This window comes from Hydra vulgaris, chromosome 03 (assembly GCF_038396675.1).
Source record: "Hydra vulgaris chromosome 03, alternate assembly HydraT2T_AEP".
In the NCBI taxonomy this organism is placed as follows: Eukaryota; Metazoa; Cnidaria; class Hydrozoa; order Anthoathecata; family Hydridae; genus Hydra; species Hydra vulgaris.
Window position 1 is genome coordinate 68,393,987 of NC_088922.1, and position 27,624 is coordinate 68,421,610.

The 27,624-nt window shown below is 30.8% G+C and overlaps 1 protein-coding gene across 4 annotated transcripts in view; it reads left to right on the forward strand.

Moving 5' to 3' along the window:
- The window catches only part of LOC136078363 (uncharacterized), a 65,074-nt gene that overhangs the window by 12,612 nt on the left and 24,838 nt on the right, over positions 1–27,624 (forward strand). For 2 of the 4 annotated variants that reach the window (XM_065794081.1, XM_065794080.1), the window contains exon 2: positions 20,811–20,883. In XM_065794081.1, the coding sequence (XP_065650153.1) occupies positions 20,817–20,883 (67 nt within the window). In that variant the 5' untranslated portion in view covers positions 20,811–20,816. Of the gene's footprint in view, positions 1–10,225; positions 10,315–11,115; positions 11,370–20,810; positions 20,884–27,624 lie in introns of those variants that run through there. The other 2 variants (XM_065794082.1, XM_065794083.1) reach the window with 2 other exon arrangements.

Genomic DNA, 27,624 nt, shown 5'->3' on the forward strand with positions numbered 1-27,624 from the left:
CTGCAATGAATGGAGTCCGGCAACAAAAAGCCTTTTAACTTCATCTAAAACGTGAGGGGCATCAAGTTTGTAAAATGGGTGTATCGAAAAACAACTTTTTTTGAATTTGAAATTTTAACAGGGCGGAAAGGTTGCATAATGCTATAAAAAGTATTTGCGCCGAACTTTTTTGTATATTTTTTATGTCTTCAGTTCGCGCTAGGGTTTTATTTTTCTTACAAAAACACGTTTTCTGACCTTTTTTACAAAATAAAAATAACAAATTCTATGCATATACTAGAATTGTAATAGAGTTTAAACATTACAAAATGACTAAGTTAGAAATGGTTACAATTTTTAAGAAAACATTTTAGTTTCTTCAGTTGCCGCTAGAGGGCTTTTAAGAAAAAACACAATTTTTATTTAAAAAAAAGTAATTTTAATTATGTTGTTGATGCTTTCACTTGTCGTCACTGTCACGATAATTGAGTAAAAGTAATTAAAATGTAATAAAGCAAACATTCTATGCCAATTGTTACACCGGTGATTTTTAAATGACATTAAAGTATGTAAAATGTCATACGTTATTTATTACCATTACCGTCAGCATAATTTACCACAAATTATGTCTATAATCAAAACATTTATTTAATAAATATTCAGACAAATAGCAAAAAGCACAGGTTATAATTTATTAGTTCTGATTATATCTGTTTCCTATTAGAATAAATTGAAATCAAAGAAAGTATTCTTTGATTTAAGATCGATACCTACTGTGTCTCATAAACACATTGTAAAAATGTTTCTTGATTACAATTAAAAGTATAGAAATATTATGAAGTCTGTTAACAAAACAAAACATACAGACAAGTTGAAGTCCAAAATAATAACATTTTAAAAGCATGCAGAAAATATTTTATTTGACGTTGCAGCATGCAAATGCCTAGATTTTTCTAAATGCGTCTGTGAAAAAGTAAAGAAGGTACCAGAGAAAGAACGTGATTTTTTCAACGATTAGAGATTTATGAGAATTATGTATATGGAAGGACTCGATATTCAAAGTACTTTAAGATTACGGCGAAAAGAAGCAAGAAAAAACATAGTAAATAGCCCCTTACTGTCTGACCCATCAACACAGTCTTTAGCTATAACAGGTATTGAAGCTCAAGCAATATCATCAAGCCGCATTCAGAATTCAATTTTTTATTCTATATCTCAAGATTCTGACTCTAATGAAACTGTGATTTGGAATACTGACTCAGAATCAGATGCTGATTATTTAGACACAGCTAAAAGCCGCAAGCGATAATGGAACGGAAAAGATAAAACTGAAAAAGTGAGATCACCGTTACTATCCTTAGCACAAGCCTGCGATAGAGTAGGTGTTTCAAGTAGAGGTGCTGCATTTATAGCGTGTGCTGTGCTGGAAGACATGAACATAATTTCAAAAGGAAACCAATCTAAAGTAATTGATAAAAACAAGATTCAAAGAGAACAAAAGAAAAGCAGACTTAAAATGTTAGAAGGTTTGTATTTTGATGGAAGAAAAACTATAACATTAGTAATTGATACAAACAAGGAGAAAAATATTCGAAAAACTATAAAAGAAGAACATGTAGTTTTAGTACAATAACCAGGTTCAAAGTATCTAGGGCGTGGAGACTGCACCAGGGCATAGATACAGCATTAAGACAAGTATAAAAACATTTTTAACTCAAAACAACATTGATACATCTAAGTTAGTTGCCATGGGTTGTGACGGGACAGCTATCAATACCGGATTTTTTAATGGTGTTATTACTTTGTTCGAATTAGAACTAAAAAGACCTGTCCACTGGTTTATCTGTCAAATACATGCTAATGAACTGCCTCTACGGCATCTGATTCAAAAACTAGACGGACCTACATCAGGACCTGACGGATGGTCTGGATCAATCGGAAGAGAAATTAAATTGTCTAATACCTTGCCAATAGTCAACTACATTCCTGTCAATGTCACATTGCCAAAAATAGACAGAAATCTTTTAGTTCTGACCAAAAACACTTACTTAATATTTGCAAAGCAATATCTACAGGTTATTGTCCAAACGCTTTGGCTAATCAAAATCCTGGAACACTTAACCATGCCAGGTGGGTGACCAATGCAAACAGAATGTTAAGATATTATGTTGGATGTAGCGAACCGTCACACAGGCTGAGAGAAATAGTTGAGTTTGTTATTAAAGTTTACTGCCAAATGTGGTTCAATATAAGATGTAATCCCACGTGCACGGAAGGTGCTAGACATTTATAGCTAACCATCAATTTATCCAGGTATGCCAGTAGTGAAATAAAATATTTTCAGTTATACAAAGGAATGGTTTTTTTGCGCATCCAGAAAGCATGCTTCTTGCTGTGATATCGGATACTCGCCCAAATGTGAGGAAATTGGCATAACAACTGATAATGAAACCAAGATCAATGAAAACAAACAAAGTCCGAAAGTCCTCTATACCAGAAATCAATTTTGAAGCAAAAGACTATGTAGATCTAATTGATTGGAAAAAAATGTGAACTGAATGAACCTCCGATTATCACTCATATTTCAGATGAAAATCTAATTGAAATGTTAACAAATGTTTATCTTCCAGATGAGCAGCATTTTCCATGCCATACTCAAGGAGTAGAGAGATGCATCAAACTTGTAACCTAAGCTTCAGATATAGTTTGGGGTTTGGCTAATAGAGACGGCTTCATTCGTGCAAGACTTGCATCGCAAAAAACAATGCCTTAATTCAACACAAAAAGACAGTTTGCGACAGATCCAAATGGATCAGATAGTTGAACTTTATTACAGCTAAACTTTAAACATTTTTCAAAAATATTTTCCACATTAAATTTTTTACAAAAACAAGTCAGAAAACGTGTTTTTGTAAAAAAGATAAAACCCTTGCGCGAGCTGAAGACATAAAAAATATACAAAAAAAATTTGGCACAATTACTTTTTATAGCATTATGCAACTTTTCTGCTCTATTACAATTTCAAATTCAAAAAAAGCTGTTTTTTGATACACCCTATTTTATATGATCATAATTTTTAAACGCTTTGAGATAATATCATGAAACTTAAAATTTATCAATGAATATAAGTCTAGTTGAGAATAGTACAAAATATATTTTATTAACTTTTTGCCCCTCCTTTAGGGGGGTGGGGGATGGGGAAGTAAAGTTAATGGCTTTTTCGTTCGCAGACTTTATTCATTCCAAGTTTTGGCAAAGCATCATGAATTGACATAAGCATAAACATGAAAAATGTCTGGAGTCTGCTCCATGTCTGGAAGTTAGCTATCTAAAAGTCCTGGACTTGTCACTCATAAATATATTTATATAATAAAAAAAGTAATACATACAAGTATACGCATGCACTTAGTAGATGTTTCTATTTAGGGACAATATATATTTGTTACATTAAAGTTATATAAGTTATTTTTATTTACATTAAAGTTATATAAGTTATTTTTACAAAAAGATAGTAGTTTATCTTAAATAAAATACTTATTTGGACAGGACGCAGACTGTCTTCAAGTAGATATAAACAAAGTTGTAGAATGATCATAGCGATAACTTATGAGTTCTGCCTTGATCTGCCATGCCTAATCAAGTTTTAATATATATATATATATATATATATATATATATATATATATATATATATATATATATATATATATATATATATATATATATATATATATATATATATATATATATATATATACATATATATATATTTTTTTGGGCATTTCAAAAAAAGGTTGTCTTAAAAAAAGAGAGCCCTCGCTTATCATCTTCCCAAACCATGATTTAGCACTAAAATATTTTTTTTAATTTTTTGAAAATCCTTATTGGGTTAAAAAAGTAAATTTTAGAGGCGTTTTGAATAACTTTTAAAACCGTTTGTAGGAAGTCTTGGCATTAAAATGTTTTATATTTTTTTTATATTTCTGTTCGTCAACACTTAATATGTCTGAGAATAGAGCTTGCAATGCATGAGAGCCAAGTGAATTCCATGCCTCAAACTTTTTTATTTACCAGTAAGCTTTCATATTCTTATAAATAATATTGTTTAACATTTTGAATTACTTCAATCAATAATGAGCACCCGTGAAATTTAAACCTAACTTTGATGATACAACCGTTAAAGTAAGTTCAGCTAGCTCATGGTATTCTTTTTTTACATTTTTGTCCTAAAAGGTTTTTGATATATTATAAGTTTGTAATTAATGTTACTTTTTAAAAATTAGAATTAATAGAAATTAATAGAAAAAGTTAATAAAAATAAAAATATCATCTTTTTACTGATCTTTAATCTGATCACATTATGGCAAAACTGAGCAGCAGCGAGTTTTTGATTATTTATCTATGTTCCAGGTGGTATTATTATTCTTTTCAGTTCCTTAGTTTAGGCATCTATGCTATTCCAGTTTTGTTTTAGAACTTTAAATAGCTTGTTTTCTGGACTGGAAGTTTCGCTGCTTGAGTAAATCTTCCAAAAATGGGCTATGTTTATGATGTCTACATGCAATCATCAACAATGGACGTTGAACTTGTTAAATTTATCTCATGCAAGTACCTTGCAATTTTCCTGTATTTGCTAAAGTTGTGTCAAAACAGAGACATTTAACCTTATCTTTTAATCCAAAAAACTCCATCAATTCTAGAATAGCTTGCTTTTGATTAACCCCAGAACTAATATCTATTGTAGGAATGTCAAGTAGTTCTGTTTTCGCATCAATCTTTACCAAATCTGATATTCCATCTTTTTAAATTGCTTTCCTTCTGTTAATTCATTAACTATTCAGTTTATTCTGTTAGTTAATTTTCCATCAATGTTTATAGTCATTATAGCATCTGATGATATTACAGTGTTTTTTATGTACTCTTTTATTTTATAGCCCTGAGAGATACCATGTTCTCTGCGGCTCTCTAAGATGTGGATTTAGAACAATTAAAGTTTGCAACAGAGCCACCAGCGAAGACAATAACACTAGTAATCAATGCTATATGTTGGTGGGGTTATACCTTTATAGGAATATTTTTAGAAAGAAGAACATAACTTTGAACATTGTGATGCTCGTTAAAATCAACGTCAACATCTGTTTCCTCGCCTAATTTATCGCTAGCGTAGAACTTTGATAATTTAAATCATTCTTATATTTTGCTGATGGAATTCTATTTAACTTAGATGTGCTTCTTTTACTTCTTACTACAAAATACTCATATTTTTTATCTCTACCTCCAAGACATTCTTTCCTTTCACTAAGCTGGTCTTTTAAGAAAGCAATATCTTCCTCTTAGTCTTTTACTTTTCTCATTTTATCTTTTAATATTTCTTCAAACATAACATGAGGATGTTCTCCAATCCAAAATAATTTATTCATTTGCTCTTCAAACGAATACCTTTTTTTTTAATTCAGCAGGATTTGTTCTGTATCTTTGATCTTTTAATTTCATCCACTTCTTCAACGATTTATTAACTTTAATCCTGAAAAATATTATTTAACAGCGTAATTATAGATTAAACATGGATTATAATAATTTAAAACTCATTGAAAATATTACTCTAGCTTTTGTATTGTACCATGAATATGTGTTTAAACAACATCTCTGACGTCATACTGAAATAGCTTGAAACTTACTCAATAAAAGGTTTTAAAGAAACTTATTACACAACATAATGGAGTCTTTGATTAAGACGCTGAGAGAAAAAAAAAGACAAATATGTTAAATTCTCTGGCTCAGAGATGTTTTTTTATATTTATGCTAGAATTGTTAAGAGGAGTTTCAGAAAATTAATGGATATAGCTTTAGAGGATAACATTAAGTTTGGTAAAAAAAAGTCAAAGAGGCTGTTCAAATAATACGTGATTATTTGAACAGCCTCTTTGACCTCTTTGACTAACACCCCCTCCCCTATGTGACATTTTGTGGCATTTTGAAGAACCCCCATCCCCCCACCCTGTGTGACGTGGCAAAAAATTTTTTTTATAAGTTTATATTTTAATTGTAATAGTTTATTTTTATAAAAAAATACAATTGATGAATATCTGTCTAAACCTAAATTTGTTCCCAAATCGGACTTTGACATTCAGGTATTGGAGTTCCAAGTTCTTCAATAATTTTTAAAGGCCAGTTGAGGTCAGAGGTATCAACATCATCTTGATCATACCACTCGATTGTTTCTTTGTCCGAATTTAAAAAGACACACATGAGTTCAGATAGAAGTTAAGCAACTAAGCGTTGAGGTCTAACTTTTTGAATTTCATTCGAATATCCAATACTTAAGCAAACTGTTTTGTGTTGTTTCATTGATTTGATAGTTGCAAAATATAAACTGCAATTGGTACAAACTCTTTTTGGTAAGGAATTTTGAATGCTTGGACATAAGTAGTCGTATGGCAATCCATTGGGATACTTTTTTGTAACTGTCGTGGGCAAAAATGTTTTGCAAAGTGATAAGTTTAAAAAGAGAGATACAAAGTTGTTCTTTGTATTATTGCATTCAAGACCATCTTCTCCTTGGAATAAAGAAATTGGTGGTGGCAGAAAACCAGTTGGAATAAGATGAAACAGTGAGCTGCGACGATGACCACAGCATTTTTGATCATTACATTTTACAATTTGAAGGAAGTATTGACTTTCTCTGACATGTTTAGCATCCCACTCTGCTCCAAAATATTTTAACTGTACACCTTTTTCACTATTTGGTTTCATGTACTCGGCTTTAGTTTCAAATCCATCAATGACTGTGCTAGACCAAATTTGTGCAAGAACTTCACCTGCTTTGGCAAAGTTTGCCTTCTCCATAACTTTGTCTGTTGTTTCTCCTCTTGAATTAAGATGGCTTCCAAAATGATCAAATGGAAGTATAATTCCTAGGTCATGGCTTAGCGGAGCCATTCTTCTCTCAACCCTGTTAAAGGCACTTCTTCCAGGAGCATTAGTGGCCACAAACATTGCATCAAGATCATGTTCTTTGAAATAAGTCTTGGCACAAAGTTCTTTGAAATAAGTCTTGTTTTTTCATATCTTGAATTTTTACCTGGTTAGTATCACAGTTATAATCATGATTGGTTTGCTAACTCCATCTTCAGTAAATAAGCTGCTTTTAAATGTAGGAAGATGGTTTATTCTGTTCATGTATTCTAAGTGACTAAATGCTGTTGATGAATCATGTTTTGCAGTTCTGATTGCTATGTATGTTGGGCCAGAGTATGTGACTGTTTGTTTTTCCATGCAATCTTTTTTAATTTCTATGGCTGCAATTACTGAAGGAATAAGTTTGTGTTGAGAGGCAATTACAAAATCATGATCAGCTAAAGTTACCTTGTACTCAATATGCATCATCATTGGTGCTTGTTTGCTTGCAGCTGTCAATCCAATTGGCACCCTAGCTTTATCATCCTGGGAGTGAAACGTCACTTCTTTAGGACCCAAGACTGCCGCAAGTTCTTTAAGGGCACTAATGGATGATTTGGCAAATTTTGTGTCTGCATGATATTTATGCTCAGAATTTTGTGCTCTTATTAACCGGACAGGTTCCTTACAACCATTACGTTAAATATGTATATAGTAAAGATATTATTAATAATAACATTAATAATAGTACAACTATTTAATAGTAGTACTAAAATTGTATATCATAGTAACTAAATAGCTTAACATATAATAAAAATGATAACGTAACTAAAGTAGTTCGACAAACTCATTAGAGTGACACAAAACATTAAAAGTAATAATAACAATAACATTAAAAATTAAAGTATTGTAAAACTAAAACATTTATAGATCAGATGACGATCAAGAATAATATTTATGTTTAAAGATCAAATTTTAAACAACTATTAATTTTAAAATTTTTAGTATATTTATACCAATATTCGTTAAAAAATAAAATTAGATTTTTAACGGTAACTTAAATTGCTTTTAAATAATCGCCCACTATCTGGTTTTTCTTTGTTTGTAGAATAAAAATTTCTTTTTATGTCTGCAATTACCACAAGTAACTTAAAAAAAAGCTAATTTAATTTTTTTATTTTCATTTTATAAGAATCCGTTAAACAATAAACGCTAGCTTGTGAAGTCGTTGCATAGCATTTTTCTTGAAAATTTTCGTATTGTATATAATTATCTCGGAGTTCGCAATTTTAAAAAATTACGCAGTGATAAAAAATTTGATTTAAAAAGTTATTTATCACGTCACACTGTAGCAAACCACCACCCCCTCCCCCATGTGATATTTTGTGACACTTTCCATTACCCCTCCCCCCCCCTCCCTAAGACTGTCACGTATTATTTGAACAGCCCCAAATGAATATATTATATTCATACTGCTTGATAAAGGGGAACTATTAAATTATGTTGCAAAGTTCTTTATAAAATATACCAATATTTAATATGAAATTTTTTCAAAACTTTTATATTGAACGATAAATTTTAAATGCAAATGACATGCTTATTGGTAAATACGCGTTAAAAATTAAAAATTTTATTATTTATTTTAGACCTATAGGGGTTATTGAAGTTAAAGACAATAGTAATTTATATAATTTATATTCCTCTTGTTTTTAGGACTTTTTATCTCTCAATAGAAATGTTTTTACAAAACTGTATATAAAATGCTTGCTTTTTGAAGTTTATTGCTGTATTATAATAATGACTTACTTACTAAATTTTAACATATTTTTTAAAGACTTCTTTGTTTTCTTTTATTAATGCCTCTTTTGTAAATACTCTTTTGTCAGAATTGCCAACCAATCCAGCAACATCATGTATGTGAATAAATTTTTCAGAATTGAATAACATTCAATCATTCATTGTTTGTTTGTGGTGGCTTATGTATGGGTCAGGAAGTTGAGCATCTATGATATTTATCACAACTATGCATTTATCACAACTATATAAAAGTTATTCTCTATGCATAAACAACTATGCAAAAATCACCATTTGTGCATAAATCTAAAACTTGAATAGTACTTTTGTTTTCATGTTTATCTGGAGTTAGAAGAACTAGTTTCTCCTTTATCAGTTTTACTTTTAAGAACTAGTTTCTCCTTTGTAATGCTTTATTTTTATTCTAATAAGTGTCTTCATTTTACTACCTTGTTGTATTTTCATATATTATATCGTAAAACAAACAATTATTTCTAGAAAAAAATTTAGGAGTACCGTTTAGTTCAAGTTTTCATCATTCATCAAGGTTTCATCGTTCACGATTTCATCATTCATCAAGGTTTCATCATTTATCAAGCTTCCATCTTTCTAGATTTAGTTTGATATAAAGGTGTGATATTTTAGGACTAACAATATAATAATGTGTTTACATTAGTTTTGTTGATGTTAGTTATCAAGCATAAATCATAGCTTTAGGTTTGCATAAGACTTTGGATAACGTTTTTTTAAGCCACGTAACAAATTTAGCATTAACTCATTCATTGAGAACTTGCATTATGTCTTGAGTTTTTTTTTCTGAGCTTTTACATGTTGGAATATTAGTTTTTAAAGTATTTTTTTTGATACTGTTCGGCAATATTAGAGAAGTGCTAATTATTCTGAATAATTACCTAACATCAGTCCTTTGTCATTTATAAACCCTTTTTTTACAGGATATTTTTGACTACTATAGGTGAAATAAGATTGTTCTTCTAATGTTCTTCTTTAGCTCTAATGTATATCCAGCTTTATATTGTCTACTTACAATTGAGTTGTTCAAGTCACATGATTCCTTATTGAATTTATGTTTTTCCAAAAGTATTTTCCTTATAATAAACACAAAAATGAATTAACTTGTTTTTGTTTTTAACAATTAAAACTTTTTTATTGAATGATCATATTTACAAATAATATTATTTAGAAACTGATCTCAAAGATGAAAATTTAATAATTAAAAGACGTCATTCAATGTTCATTTTTTTTTTACCTTAGAAAGTCCTGAGATTTAACGATTTTGTTGGGGTTAGTTAAATAGATTAAAAATCTATCCCATTAAAAAAAGTAAATTTCAAAGTTTAATACAAAGTCTAAAGTTTTGACACAGAATAAAGAAACATAAATAGAAAAACAACAAGAACGAACAGCAAAAAATTACCTACCAATGATAAATTTTCTTTTATCACATCTTGTAATAAAACAATAATATGATATAGATAAATAATAAACAATTTTAAATTTTCTTTTATCAAATTCTTCCACAAATTTCTCTGAATAGATGCAAGTTACACTAATCTCTAGTGATAAAAAAAAAAGTTTGTTTGGTCTACTACACACAGATCGCATAGCAACGCAGCTTGTCTCAAGGTAAAACTATTTAATGGTACAACACTCTCTCCTATGCATAGTTTTATAAAATATATAATAATATATGCAATTAGAATTTTTTATATTATTTAAAATAACTTTTACACTCTTTGGATGTAAACTTGGCAATAATTTGAGCGAACTCAAATAAAGGAAAAATAAAGGAGAGTTAACTCGTGATGAGTTATCCACATATTAGGCATTTAATTCTCTTCCAACATAATAGAACAAAATTAATTGTTCTCTTTTGATATAAGCAAACAGATTGGTTGAGAGGTGACAAACGGAAATATTAAGTGTAAGTGTATGCGAATGTGTGTGGGTGTGAAGGAGGGGGGTGGGGGAAGGGTAGCTAAAATGTTTAGAAAATTTTATAAAAATTTTAATTTTCAGTTAATCTTAAAAGAAAACCACATGTATTCATTTTCATTAGTATATAATATCAACTACAAACATATTTCACTAAAATTTACCGTCAAAAAAAATTACTTCAAACAAAATTAAAATAAAAAAAATGACGTTACTTAAGAAATATTTTAAATTTAAAGATTTCCAAAGTACAATATTATGGTGTCGTTACTTTTGGTGTTGTTACTTTTCGGGTCATTAATTTTAGTGCTGATACTGTTTTGCATTTATAAATTTTTTGCAATGGTTTTTATATCATTTTCTGCGGTGTTCGATTTATAAAATTGAAAAAGTAGATAGTGATAAGATCAACTATGTGACTTCATCATTTTTAGATCGAAAAAAAAATTGCTCAACTTTGCAGGTTGCCATTAGTATTTCCAAGAAAACTTAAAAAGTTTTGAAATATCGGAAACATTATTGAGACTCCTTAAGTGTTATTCAACTTATCACATACAGTTACTATTGGTGTAAGCAGCCGTGGCGCAATAGTAAAACATTTGCCTCAGAAACAAAGGAACCGAGATTCAAACTCCACCTCTATGCAAGTTTTGTGACATCGGTTAGGAAGGAGGCGTGAACTTACAAGTAAATGATCATTTGCGACGCTCTGTGATAAGACCGTTTGGACTTCTTAATTATAAACCGTAAGGACTTCTTAAATGTTACCTGTTTAATGTTCATTTTAAACGTAATATTACAAGCTTCTAATTTATCATAAACTTTATCATTTTTTAGGAAATATTTTAAAATAATATTATAAAGGTTTTTGTAAAAATATTAAAATATTTCAAAAAGTGTTATGGAATCAAATATTGCTTAAGAAAAGTTATTATTATTCTCTACAAATGATGAACCAGGCATAAAAGCTTTAAATATTATCTAAAGCTTTTACTACTGTATCACCATTTTTAGGAAAAAATAATAAATTTTCTTAAAAGATTGATGATACCATTGAATTTTCTGGAAACCGATGTTTTAAATGACTTTCTATAACGTCAAGTACCTTATAATACTAGACTCGGTAATAATCCATCATGTTCAATTTGTAATTGTTTCTGAGCATTTGACAGAGTTTTTGAACAGAAAATTTGTCAGAATAGAACCATATGATTTGGACCAATTGGTCGCCGTGAAGCGAGTTGGACAATCAATCAATTAATCAGTATAATTTCGATAAAATATCTTACAATCGAGGTCATTTACAAATAGTTAAAAACTAATCTTAAGTAAATACCTTGAAAAAGTATTTATAATACAAATAATAATGATAATTTTAGGGCCGACAACACGGGTTTTGAAGTGGGGGGAAGGGGGTGGGGAATAAGCAATTATCAATTTGTAAGAAATGTCCTCCATATCTTGATTTTTCTTTAAAAACAAAAAAATAAAAAGATCTTTTCAAAAAAAGTGTGGGTGTGTGTAGGAGCAAGAGGAGGGGGGTTAAAGGCAGAATACGTGGCCACCCGTGTCGTCGGCAGTTGAATATTATGCACAGACAGGAAAGTTGCTAACATATATATACAACTACTGCAAAAAAAGTAACAATGATTTAATAAATCTTAATATCAATAATCATAATAAAAACAAAAAAAGTAATAAAAATATTTTATTGAATATAACAATAAATAAACAAAAAACTTTAAAATAACAATAAATAAACAAAATTTTTTTCCATAATACTCACAAATTAAAACGTGTCACAAAAACACAAATATTAAGTCACAAAAAGTATAGAGTTTTCATAATAAATGAAAATACCCAGCAAACGCATATCGTCCCTCAAAATTAATAAAGTTATTATTAATAAAAATTATTATTTTTGTTTCTTCAAAAACAGAACAATTTTTATATTTTATTTCAATTCATTTTATTTATTTTATTTTATTTATCCATTTTCGAATGTTTTTTTTCTTTTAACTTTGGTTTTTGTCTTTCTTTTTTCTTTTCTCGTTTCTTTTTTTCTTTTCTTTTTCATTTGTTAGTTTGTTTGACTTGGTTATTTTATTTTTGTTTATGTTTTTTGCTTTATTATTTCTTTCTTTTTCTTTTTTCAATTTCTTTATCTTTATTTTATTTATTTATCTTATTTTATTTGAATCTTATTTTTTTAGAATCTTTTTTTAGATTTTTTGATTTGCTTGTCACCAGAGGCGAATCCTGAGAAAGTCCCGACTGGCTTCTTAAAAAAAAAATTGGTCTTCAAAAATTAAATTTACCCTACTGAATTGCATCAAATACCCGACTAATTTCGTAAGAAAACCGGCTATAACTTGAGAATCGCCTTCTTGGGGTGGAGGGAGGGGGTGGGGTAATTCATCTCACCCGTAAACCGCCTCAGCTTGTCACCATCGTCAAGTATATCACATTGTAATTTTCTAAGTCTTACCAGGCTCATTGAAACTAAATAAATAAAGTTATGCAATTGCTAGCACAACTCCTGTCCCTCGTTTAAATATCTAACTTATTTACAAGCATTTTGGAGATGAAGGTTGAGCTGATATACGTAAAAATGTATAAAATTGCTTCATTGACATCATCTTTCATCAAAAGGTTTTATCGCGCGTTAGATTGATGAAGAGAGGCTAAACCTATTGCTCTGGACATTTCTAAAGCTTTTGATAAAGTTTGCCGCGCTGGTCTTCTCCAGAAGCTTTTTTCCTACGGAGTATCTTGTAACTTCTTTAAGATTATTGAATCCTTCCTCACCAATAGTAGTGTAAAAGTTGTTCTTAATGGACAACAGTTTTCTTCATATTCTGTAACTTTAGGGGTTCCTCAAAGTTCTATCTTTGGCACTAAACTTTTAAATTTACGTTAACAATCTCTCAGAAATTCTCACATACAACATGGCATTGTTTGCTGACAATACTGCCATTTATTATTGTCTTGATAAGAAGCCAACACTCTCTGATTGCTTGGAGGGAGCCACTTTCTTAGGCAGGATTCTATTTCTTATCTCTATGAATTTGAGAACCGTCCTTGTACAGAATACTGTTGCCTTATCTGGGGCGGTTCTTCCAATGATACCCGTTCTCTTTTATACAAGGTGCAAAAACGCCATGTAAACATATTTGAACCTGCTCTTGCAGCCAACCTCAAACCATTATCGTAATGTAGCATCTCTTTCTCTTTTTTAAAAATACTGTATTTGGCACTGCGTTAAAGAGCTTATGTCTCTTGTGAAATTCATTATGGTGTTACTCATCGTACAAAATAGTCTTATCCTTTCTTTTTTGACTGTCCCTAAAAGCTCCAAAAATTCTTATTTGCCTAGTTTTTGTAAGTTTGGTGCAGAAAGTTTAAGAACGTTATATGATAATTTCGTGGTTTCTTTTCGTGTTAGTGGCTTTTAATTATTATAATTGTAATTATGTATTTAGTGGTTTTTGTAATGGAGATCTTTGTGGATAATTATTTGATTTAAGTGGATGTAAAACTCTCCTAGAGATGAGTTGAATTCAGATAAATAAATAAAAATTTGGAAAGAAAAGAAGTTTTGTTTGAACGAGAAAATTAAATGCTAACCGGGCATGGATTCAAGTATTAAATTGTTGGATCAGTTTGAAACGAAAGATGGAACTTCGGACGCTGCCGTTTGGATACAGAAAATCAAAGTGATTACAGAAATGCATAATGTAAAATTGAAGTTTTCTCTTTTCAATTCTTCTAAGGGGAACTGCTTATTTAGTGTACAATGCTTTAAACGCTAAAAACAAGAAAGACGAAGAAAAAGTCGAGCGTGTCTTGTTTGCAGCATTCTCTGTAGATGCTTATACGGCGTACAAGCTTTTTGTTAAGCGAAAATTAAATGTTGGAGAGAAAGTTGATGTGTTTTTGGCCGACTTGAAACAATTGGCTTATCTCGCTAAATTGTCAGAAGAGTCTGTGCGATTAGCATTTGTTGTTGGATTACCTGAGGATTTATTATCAAGATTTCGAGATGTTTTGGATCCAATTGATGTTATGTTGCCCAAAATAAGAGCTGCTCTAAATTGTGTATGCAAAGTTGATGCTGTTGGTGCTGTGTTTCGAAATTAAGCTACAAAAGTTCCGTTAGTGAGTTACAACTGCAAAGAGTTAAATTATATTACGATATTATATTATAAACTGCTCCTTTGCAAAGAGTCTTGCTCTGAAGAAGATGTTCCGATGTTTTAAATGTGGGAATAAAGGACACGTGGCTACAAAATGCTTTAAGAAACGTGGCTGCAAAATGTTTAAAGACGCAGGGAAACTAGAGCAGAAGCGAGGAATGTGCGCTACATCGCTCCTGAACAAAAATGGAATTAGCGCATTGTCTATTATTCATCTAAAAGGTTATGGTATGTTAGCGACAGCTATGGTAGACACGGGATGTTCAAAGGCAATTATAAATCAAAAGTTGGTGTCAAGAAATGAAAATAAATCCTAGAATCCTCCAATGATAGTAACCTTTGACGGTAAAGTTCATCAATCTTATGTATCATTGCTTGCCACTATTGAGGTTGATGGTATCCAAGTACGAGACGAAGTTATTTTGGTAGATTTTCTACCGTTTGGAGTTAATGTAATGCTTGGAATGAGTTCCATTAAATTGCTAGGAGGAATTTTTATTTCCCCGTCTGGAATGGCAAAGTTTGAGTTGAATTTGTGTGGAAGAGCAGTCTCAAAGAAAGATAAAGTCAATAAACTTGAAATTAAAAAATAAGATCATGAAGCAATATTTAATAGTGTTAAATGGGAAGGTAAAAAGAAATGGAGAGATAGAGAAGGCCTCAACCAATTATTTAACAAAATTGCCAAATACATCATACCAAATTATGAAAGAGTAAAATATGAAAACGAACTTCGGGATTGGATCAAACGTAAATGGTTAATTAAATATGACGAAAATAAGATGGGACCACCCTAAGGCTAAATTCCTTTAATGGCTGTTATCCAACGAAATAAAAATAATTAAGTCAGACCCGTTTTGGACTGGAGAGAAGATAACAGTTTTATCAAGATGTATACAAGAGATGCAGATGTTATGCAGATGTTACCAGTAATTATTGATTTACACAAGGCTTATATCTAGTTAAAAACTCAGGAATCTCTTTGGTCATTCCAAACAGCGGTTTTTCGAAACAAAAGGTATTGTTTGACATAGCTTGGTTTTGGATTAAATGTTGCTCCAATGATGATAAAATCTGTTGTGAGTACCATTGTTGATCAAGAAGAATTAGTAAAGAGGGGAGCCTCTGCTTACGTTGACAAAATATTTGTCAATAAGGAAGTAGTGAGCCTTGATTATGTCAGAAGACATTTCAAAAAATATGGTTTGGAGAGGAAGGAAGGTGAACAAATTGGATGCAATGGGGTTTTTATATTAGGACTACGTGTGAACAAGGTTGGTGGCAAGTTGATGTGGTCCAGAGAGAATTGAGTTGATGCGATTCCGAAAAAGTTAAACAAAAGAGTAGTGTTTTCCGTTTGTGGACAGTTGGTAGGTCACTTGCCAGTCTGTGGTTGATTACATGTAGTTTGCATTTGAAACGAAGAGTGGTTAGTTTGCCAAAAGAAGTTTTCACAGATTCTGTGACAGTATTCCATTGGATCTCTGACGCTCTCACTAGTAGGTCAAAATTGAAATCAAAAGCAATGAGCGAAATATTGATTCGAAGAAGACTAAGCATTCTGCAACAATATATTGAAGAATATGGTCTTAATGTTAATATAAAACTTGTTTCTTCAAAAGATAACTTAGCTGACGCATTGACAAGAGTTCGAAGTAGATAGTTGAATAAATTGACAGAGGCGGAGCATTTGAGTAATTCTGTTAAAATAGTAGTTGCTGAGGCCAAATTTATTTCTAGCATGCACAAGAGAACTGGGCTCTATGGAGTAAATCGAACATTAAACTTTGCTCATAAAGTAATTCCAACCGCTACCGAAAATGAAGTTTGAGATGTATATAAAAATTGCGACCCATGTCAGTCAATAGATCCAACACCTGTACAATGAGTCAAGGAAAAATTAAGCGCTAAAAAAAATTGGGAAACAGTAGCCATGGATATCACGCATTTAGGTACAGAATAATTTTTAAATCTAATTGATTGCGGACCTTCAAGATACGCCCGGAAGTATTGCCATCACTCGAATATTACGCCTTATCTTTTGTGAGCGCGGAGCGTCATCTGAGATTTTGACAGATAACAAAGCAACTTTTAAAACTAAGGAATTGATAAGGTTTCTTGATGGTTGAGGAGTGCGCATTAGGTTTAGAGCTGCCTATTATCCAAAAAGAAATGGAATTGTGGATAGAAATCATCGTACAAGTAAAAGAATTGCAGAAAGATTGAAAATGTTAATACCGGAAGCAGTATATTGGTAAATGTCTCAGCCGACAAAAACAATGCAAGTCCGATGAAGAAAATATACAGGTATCGAATTGACGTGAAAGGATTGAGAAAAGATAATCTTCCGGCAAAAGCTGGCATTAACGAATTGTTTAAAAAAGGTAATAACGTATGGTTGAAACCACCGAATGCAAAGTGCCATACTAAGTGGCAGCCAGCAAAATTAACTAGAAATATTTCGAAACAATTTGTAAAAGTTAATGGAGTTCCGCGTCACGTAAAACATATACAATATTGAAATGACACTCGAACATGCAATATTCCTATAGTCGAAGTAGAAATGAAAGCATACAGTGGTCATGATAACGCGGAAAACCATGTTGCACAAATTAAATGTATGTTGAAGACGAGTCAAAATGACGTACAACAAACGAACGGTGAAACCAAGAATGGATTTCAAGAAACAGAAGTGCCGTTGCCACGAAATACTCGAGGATAATGCATGCCCCAAAAATACGACGAATACTATTTGTATGATCCTAAAGGACCAAGAAGGAGTGTAAGTTTAGTGCAGGAAGTTCAAGAACATTCTATGACAATTACGTGGTTTCTTTTTGTTAGTAGTTTTTAATTATTTTAACTGTAATTATGTATTTAGTGGTTTTTGTAATGATGATCTTTGTGAATAGTTATTTGATTTAAATGGATGTAAAACTTTTGTAGAGATAAGTCGAATTCAGGTGAGTAAATAAATATTCGGAAAGAAAAGAAGTTTTGTTTCGAGCGAGAAAATTACTGTTTTTTCCCTCGAACATCAGTCCTTTGGAGTTTGCTTCCTTGATTGCTTTACTGATTTATATAATCTTTAAAGTTGTCTGTTGACGGTTATCTTGCTCTACAAATTTTATATTTTATCTTTAAGTAACTTCCATTTCAAATAGTTGTAATTTGCAGCCTTGTTGGAACTGAAGATGTTGATTTAAAAAAAAAATCTTTATATAGTTGAGGAGTAATACTTAGATGCCTTATTATGTAAGGGGCATCATAGTAACTTTGCCCACGCACCATTTTATTGTCTAACCTACATCCTCTAGGTGGCATCAACTTCATAAAGACCACGAAAACTTTTGTGAATTGGAAAATTTTGAGAAACAGATTCAATTCAAACAGACATTTGCTCAATACCAAAAATGTCTTGAGTTTCATCACATGTTTTAGCAAAAATATTTCTTTATTTAATAGTACTAAATACACTTCTTTGTACATAGTTTTTTATTAGTTCTATCCTCTTGTTAACAATGTAGTAAAAGTTACTTTCTGTTTAAAAGCTAACTAAGTACTCATTTAGAGTTAGTGGTTAAGATGCAATCAATTTCATTGTCAAGTAAAAAATTTAATGCGAAGATTCACAAAATCCACATTCTAATGCTCATCGCAATGCTTATCATGGATTTTGCATATGATTTGTTGCATATTTTTTAAAATGATGCACGTAGTGTCATTAATTTTTCCTATCGTCTTATGAAATGAGAATAGGTCATGTTTTTGCAATACTTCTACAGCTTCTACAGCTTCTACAGTTGTCATAAATAATGACAAAATAATGTCTTTCTGGAATGACACGGATGGATTCAAGGGTAATCTATGATTCATTTTTCATTGAAAGTTTTAAATTGTTTGATATTTTTTGTGGTCGTTACAAAATCGGCAGGATTTGCTTCTATTTATTTAGTATTCCACTCGCAGCAGGAACAAGCAGGAATAGATTTTTCAAAACCTTTTTTTCTCAATTAATTTCTTCCATTAATACATTTGCATAGAAAGCAGTGTCCTTTGTTTTTTATGAGATGATCTTTTTTGTTACTATCCGAAATAATCAACAAAGCAAAATCATATACTCAACGTACACATTTACTGTGTAGGTATTCTTAAGTTTCCAATTGCAAATTTATTTTTTATTTATTGGGTAACTAAAAATGAAACCTCTAATTAAATTAAAAATCTCATTAATGAAATCTGTAGTTAAATCAAAAATCTCATTAAAATCACTCTTACAACTGAAAAAAGCATTGGTCCTATATTCATAGCTTTCCTACATTCCTTCTTAAACTTATTACAGATATTATTTTTTAGCCTCTCAGCACTATTATGAATACCTCATTTCAATATGGTTCATTCCCAGATGCTTTCAAAGTTGCCAAAGTCATACCAATATTTTATATACCGACCGGGAGACGGGTTCTTTCTAACCTAAGCAAACTTTTGAAAAAGCTCTACATATAAGGCTCTACAAATTCTCGGATAAATTTAAATGCCTTCATAGACACCATTATGGATTTTGTGCTACTCACACCACAACCCACTCAATTATTGAACTCATTGAATCAATTAGAAAAGCTAATAATAATAAAAACTTTGAATGCGGTGTCTTTGTCGATCTACAAAAAGCTTTCAATACATTTGATCACTCTATTCTACTCAAAAAATTAGAATATTATGAAATCAGAGGAATTCATCTCAAATGATATACTTCCTATTTTCATAATAAATAGCAGTTTATTTCCAGTAATGACTCAAAACTATTCAAATAAATTGTTCTATTGTTGTCCTCTGATAGAACCTCTGCTTTTTCTTCTATACATTAATGAACTTACTAACTCCATTAAGTTTGCAACCGCTTGTCATTTCGCTGATAATACTAACTAGCTTATTATCAACCAAGTCTTAAAAAGAAATTAAAAAAAGCATTAATCATGATCTTGCCAATCTAGTTCAGCGGCTTCGCTCAATTAAGCTTACTCTCAATTGTAGCAAAACTGAACTGGTTTTATTAAAACCCAAAAAATCAAAAATCAATATAAACTTAATAAAGAATAATAAAGCATATCAATAATTAACTTATTAACCCATATTAATGACTTAGCCACAAAATTAAGCAGATCAAATGGAATGCTGGCTTAAGTTTGCTAATATGTCAATCTGCAAACAATCTTTAACATATACCATATATCCTTAAATATGGTATGTTTTAGCTCTCATATGCGATATGGTTGTCAAATATGAGGACAATCCCAACAGCAAGCTAGTATAAGGATATCTCATCTTCTAAACTTTGTATTTTCAAAATTACAAATTTAATCTTAATGTATTTTATCTTATTTCTAAGATTCTTAAACTTTGTAATCTTGTTCAACTCTTAAATTGCCAGTTTGTCAGGAATCACCAAGACAAAAACCTAACTCTTACCTTCAACACCTTCTTCCTTAAAAGTGCAAATAAGTGATACTTTTGTCAATCCATTAACAATTTGAACCTAGTAGTATTAAAACATTGTTCTGCTACTTATGGAGATAAGACCATTAAATATCAAAGTATACAATCTTGGAATAAACTTCCGTATGACGTAAAAGCTTTCCAGTTATACTTTTTTTTTTAAAAGCAAGTTATTTTACTTTTTCCTAATATATTTAAAGTATTTCCTTATATATCCTTTCCTAATATATCCTTTTAATATATCCAAAAATATGTGTATGTATACAAGTGTGTGTGTGTGTGTGTGTGTGTGCGTGTGTGTGTATGCGTGTACTTTATGTATGTATATTACTAGTATTATTAAATAACATTTTTTTTTCATAATTATTGTTATTATTATTATTAATTTTATGGCTGCTTGCTTTTAATTCAATATTTTGATCTGGGATCTAGTTCTTATAATTGTTATTTGTTTGCGCTTTATTTTATCGTATATATTTATTATAATATCTTTAGATAACCATGCTGGTATCAAATAAAAATATAAAAAAAGTACATTTTTTATTAATTCTCTTCACACAACTTCAAGGTCAGTTTTAAATTATTTAAATATACATGTTACAAATTATATAAAGTTTATAAACTATAATATAAAGTATAAAATATTATTTCTAGTTTAAGTGTATATACCAAATATAAATGTAGTATAAATATACAGAAAGACTGAAAACAGTTGCATTGACACTTTTCCTGTTATTAAAGATCATCCATACCCAGATGTGATTCTACAAATAAAATGAGGGGGTGGGGTGGGTGAATCCTTTAAAAGTACCCGATTGGCTTCTAATAAAAAGGTCCTCAAAACTACAATTTACCCAATTAAATTGTGTCAAATACCCAACTAGCCGACTGAATTTGCAATAAAACCGACTATAACTTAAAAATCACCTTCTTTAGGGGAGGGTAGGAGGGGGGAGGTTTAACAGCGTAACAAAAGACGTTGTATAGATGTATTTTTAACGTTTTAGACGTCTTTCGAACGTTCAAAAATTTTCTTTTTTATTTTCCGTGTCGACAGGAAGACTAAAGATTTCTACCCAAGGGCCATCACGAAGAAAATCGCGGAAAGAATCCCAGTCAGCTTTACTGTAGTTGTAAGAGGTACAATAATAGGGGGATTCAGGTGACGAAGAAGCATGAGATATTAGTTTTAAAGAGATCAAACTGTGATCAGGAGCACCAAAGAGTGAATGTGGAGAAACTGAGCATGACTAAAATCAGAAACAAGGCATAAGTCGACTAGAAAAGGTAAATGATTTGGGTTGTCAGGAAAGCGAGTTGGAAAGTTGACTATTTGAGTTAGGGATTGAGAAAGGCAAAAGTTGTGGGCTTTAAGGCCTGTAGAGTTACTGACGCTAGAGCCATGCCATTCAGAGTGGTGAGCATTAAAGTCACCGACAACAACTATATTAGCTGATAGATAAAAAGAGAAGGCTTGGTCAATTAGATCAGAAATAACATCAAAAGGAGTGCAGTCTTGAGATAAAGGAGAGAAATATAAAACAAAGAGAAAGGCAATAGAGTGAAGTGGTGCTAAACGAAAGCACATGAAAGAATAATCTCTGGATTCAAATCTAGTTTCACGACAAATGGGTGAATTCTTACGAATGTAAATGCCCAGGCCAAGCATGTGACTATTGGAGTCTTTACGAATTATAGATAACTATCAACACTAAGATCGGAAGATGAGACAGCTGAACTCAAATTAGTTTCACAAAGAGCAAGTAGGTCTGGTGAACTTTGCGAGAGATAAGACTCAACAGAAGAAAAGTTACTTCGAAGACCACGAATGATAGTGAATGATAGGTTTAGAGAACTTGGTGATAATGATGGTTTTTTGTGTTTTATAGTTTTTGGTACTCTAGTCATTTTTAAATTAGATTGAAGAACTTGACTCAGAACTCTGTTTAATAGCCCAAGCAATTGCCTCATTACTACTAATAAACTCTAAGCCGTAACAAAGGGCTCCAAATGTGGCCTCCGCAATGCACACAAAAAGTACAAACAGGGACACTATTCATGCGCAACATGGCACTGTTAAAATTTGATATTTTTCAACTGTTGATGGAATCAGCTTCTCTGAGAGCTACCACAGAGTTCGGGAAACCTGACTACCAGCCAGCCTCAGAACCATAAAACTGAGTTTTAGAGCTGTACCCTCATTAGGAGATAATAGAATGAGTTGCCTAGTCATAAAAACAGAGACACAAGCAAAACCCATGCATTGAGTCAAGAAGATCCAGCATTCAACATCATAAAGTGGAAACAATGTATTAAAAATACATCTTAAAGTCACAAGAAATATTTCGGTATTATATAAAATTAAACCATTTCTCAACATTTCATCTATGAAAAAAAATATACTTTTCATTTTTTCATAGTTTTATCTTATTTATATTGCATGGGGTAGTACGAGTTATGGTAAATTAAAAAGCTTTATAGTAAACAAAATTACGCATGCAGGATTATATTTGGTACACTCAGAACTTTTCATTGCGAACCTTTTTTAAAGAAGCTTTGTGCATTAATTGTTTATAAACTTAATATACGCCAAGTTCTTCAGCTCATGTTGAAAACAAAACAAGGACTTTCTTTTATGGTATTTAACTCAATTTTCAGTTAATAACGTTTTTGTTCCAAAAACTAATTTAAAACTAAGCTCTTATCAAATTCAATGTCGTGTACCGTTTATATGAAAACATTTTTTAAAATTTATTACTAAAAAGAATAATGTTAAAAATATTTCTTTAAAACAGTTTAGGAAAGGACTTAAGAATAATGTTAAAAATATTTCTTTAAAACAGTTCAAGAAAGGACTTAAGAATAATGTTAAAAATATTTCTTTAAAACAGAATATGGAATGACGGAATTGGATTAGTAAGGATATAGAAATATAAATAATATATAAAGCATCCTGGTAAACCAACAAATGTTTAAAGGTCCATCAGTTGATCCAGCCACATGGAAAATATTTTCATCAAGCTTTTGAATGAATGGTTGTTTGAGTTGAAATAATATGTGGTTGAACTTAAATCTGAAGTTGAAAGTCTTCGTAGCAAAAATTAAAAAATTTAACAGTAAAATGTTAAACTTTTAAATACTACTCAATCAACGTGACCTTCTTATCTGGGTATTGCCTCGTCATTAGCAAACCTGGCACCCCCATAAATCTTGCAATTACAAAAGCATATCAGTAAACTCAAAAATTCACGAAAATAAGTCCAAATAAGCCATATTTATTGTCATCTCATCAAACAAAAGTAATCTATTTGTTATTAATTATTAAAATCACGCTGCGGTTAGTATATGCGAATAGTATAGTTTAAAACACCTTTCGTCTGCATTTTAAGCTTGCAAATACAGATATGGTATTTTTTAGGTCGATGGAATCCAATACCCGGTTTTTTATTTGAGCAATAGAAAGATCTGTCAGACATTCCTGAAAATCAGCTCCAAAATGAAGACATTTGTTTAATAAGTGAAAGCTAAGATCAGTAGGGTATTGGTCAACAATTTTTTGTGCATTGCAAGTAATCTTCAAGATGTCCATGCTACCGAGATTCAAAAGAAAACCAAACAGAGAATTCGATCCAAAATAGGCTTTCTTTCTTTTATCTAGATTACTCATTAGTTTGTCCGTGATCTCATTAACGTCAGCAAGCATTTAAGATCGCCAGAAAACACTGTAGTTTCCACACTGTTAATTTCATCATTGTAATGCCTCTTACGTGCTCTTGGGAGCCTTTAAACATAGACATATTCATCGCAAGTAAAATATGTTTTTATTTGATTTTCTAAGAAATTCTTAATCACCTTGGAAATAGAATAAAAATTTTTAATCGCTAAACAAGCATCAGCACGAGCTAACCAACGAGTTTGTTAGAGAGTCTAGGAAACCTTAACTCGTATTCCAGCAAGGAACTTTGACTTTAAGATTAGTTGATGCGTTGATGCAAGGAACTTTGACTTTAAGACATTGATGCGTTGATGCAGAAAAGAAGTTATAAATTGAAGAAAGTGGATTCATTTAGCTTTCTTGAAGAGAGCTAAATAAATTCACTTTCTTCAATTTATGATGTTGGATTCCACGGCACTCACTCCTACGAGGTTTAAATTGTGAGCAGCACATGGAATGTATTCGGTGAGAACGTTGATATCTTTAATTCTTGATTTTAAACCAAAGTATTTCCAGACATATTACTAGCATAGTTGCGTGGCTACGGTAATTTTGAATGTTGATTGCATACTAATCTAACTTTTTCAAAACAATTTCAAGCATGGAAACTGCAAAACGATTATGCATGGGAATGAATGCTAAGAACCGCTCAATTGGTTTTCCGTTTTGATAATCCTCTGAAAATGAACAATAAATAAATCATCCAATTATTTAAAGTTTTTTTTTTACCATTATGTTATTAAATTTTTTTAAAGCTCTTTTTTCATCATTATGTTCGAACTAAAAAGTTCTTTTAAGTCGTAAAAAAGTAAAACGCCCAGTTTGCAATACGTCGTATGCTTTGTTTTTGCAAAGATTAAAAATCTCTGGGAAATAAGATAAAGTCAAGGGTAGAGGCCAATAATGATTTTTCGATCAAATTATATACCTCTCAAAAATTCACTTAGATGCTCTGGCCCCTTGACCTCCGTGGTCTCCCGGCATGTGTCTAGTGTGTCCGTTGGTTAAACCGGCACTGGCAACCAACAGTTATAGTTGAGTTTGAAAATAAAAATGCACGCAATCAAGAAAATGCAGCTGCCAAATTCCTTTGTAAAGGTATATATGAAAACTTCCATATTCGACCTGAAAGAACTATAGCTGAATAAGCTGAGTTTGTTAAGTTATTCAAAGCAAGACAGGAGGCTAATGAAGATCTATGCAAAAATAGTATACTTGATCAGCCCTTTAGATTTGTCATCCGCGGTGAACGGGTCCAATGCGTAGATATCTCACAGACCCTTTTATTTAACGGAAAAGAAAAACATCTATTCACTAATACCTAAATAGCAGCTGATGCTCAAAAACCTCAACAACTACAAAACTGTTTTTTGGGACTATTTCTCACATGCAACTTTAATTATCCAAATATTTTTGGAATGATGACCATTTGAAAAACTTAAAAGGACCAAGCAAACCAATAGAATAAACTTTATTGACACACTTAATAATTCGTTTTCGTATCAATGCATACACTCACCAACATTTATATTTAAGAAAGATAAATGCATTAACACATTGGATCTTGTTATAACATACTCTTCAGACAAAATATGTAAAATAACCTTTGATCTTCCTCTCTGATGTGCAACGCAAGGTCATTTACTGCTTAATTGGAATCTCAATATTGAAAAATCAATTTACTCAACCCCATTTTTCTCTCAAAATTATGTCATAAAAAAGGTCATAAACTGTCATGTCATAAACTATGCAAAAATAAATGAAGCTTATAATAGTTATGATTGGATTGTTATGTTTAAAAATTTGAGTATTAATGGTTCCAACAAATAATGGTCAGATATATATCATAAACTACGTGTTAAGTTCAAACCTCCTATATCAAAACACACAAAAAAAGAACATCAACCTTGGATCACAATTGACATTATTAAGTTAAATAAAACATAAAAGCAGCCATGGTACAAATATAGAAATACATAGTGGAAAGTTCCATATTTAGTTAATCTTTTTAATACAGTTCGTAATCAAATCAAAAGGTATACTCGTTCAGCAATTAGAATCTTAGAAGAAGATTTAGCTAACGATAAATGAAATCCAAAAAGGCTTTTCAAATATATTAGTTATAAATGTTTATCATCAAGCCCTGTTAATGCATTGATCACTGAATCAGATATTAGCATAAAAAAATTGGATATAGCAAATGCACTAAATTTGCGATTTCAATCTGTTTTCACAACCGGAAATGTACACACACTGCCGCATTTTCCTAACAGAACATCAAACACAATCCGTTCATTAAAAACAGATTATTAAACGCAATCGTTTCATTAAAAATAGACCAATCTCTAGTAGAATTAAATTTACTCAAACTAGATTCAAACAAATGATTTGGTACCGACGGCGTATATCCATAAGTTCTACAATAGTGTGCAAAACCATTAGCCAAACCATTATCATTTATATTTCAACTATCAATTAATCAATCTGAATTACCAGAATTTCGGTTAGAAGCTAATGTTACTCTATTATATAATAAAGGCTTCATGTATCATAACATTTACCACATAATAATCTTATATCTTCTTTTCAACACGGATTTGTTACAAATAAATCATATATCACAAATTTTTTGGAAACTATGGATATTATAACCTTTGAAAAATCAAATAAAAAACTGACAGATGTTATACTCCTTGATTATGCTAAAGCTTTCGATAAAGTACCATATAAATCTTTATTGTTTAAACTCAAAAAATACGGATTTGCTGGTGAACTTTCTTCTTGGATAAACTCTACTTTCAATATGTTTGAAGACCAATAGGTATAGAGGAGATGCCTTTAATAGAAATAATACCAAAGGCAAAACAAACTTAAAAAATCTCTGCGAAACGTACAATTAAATTGATTTATATCAACAATTAAATCTTCTGCAAAGGGATTTTACTTGCGAAAAAATGGACAGATCCTAAAATAGTAAAATAGACTTTTATACGTCACATCAAGTATTGCAAATAAATGCTTATGGAATATAATTGATTCTTACCTAAGTGACTCTTACACCTTCGTGTGCCATATACTATGGGAGTTCCAAATATAAGCGGATGAGGCTACTGGCAGAATTTACTAAATATAACCATAATAGAGGACAAGATTTTTGGTAAAAAAATTAAAGAGTCATTATAAAAAATCTAAAACTCTAAACCCAAATGTGAAGGAAGAAACCAATTGTGGGACATCTTCTAAGAAACCGTCAAAACTTCTTTATCAACTAAAACAAAAAAAAACAAAAAAACAAACAAAAAAACAAATTAGTGGCGGAAACATAATGTACAATGATACAAAAAACATTATAAAAACTTATACTAACTACTATCAAATTCTATACAAGCAAACCAAGGTTTTTATTACTAACCAAGGTTTTTATTATTAACCAAGGTTTTTATTATTAATCAAGTTTTTTATTATTATTAACCAAAGCTTTTATTATTATCTAAGGTTTTTATTAAAACCAAAGTTTTTATAAAAACAAAGGTTTTTATAAAAACAAAGGTTTTTATAAAAACAAAGGTTTTTAGAAAAGCAAAGGTTTTTAGA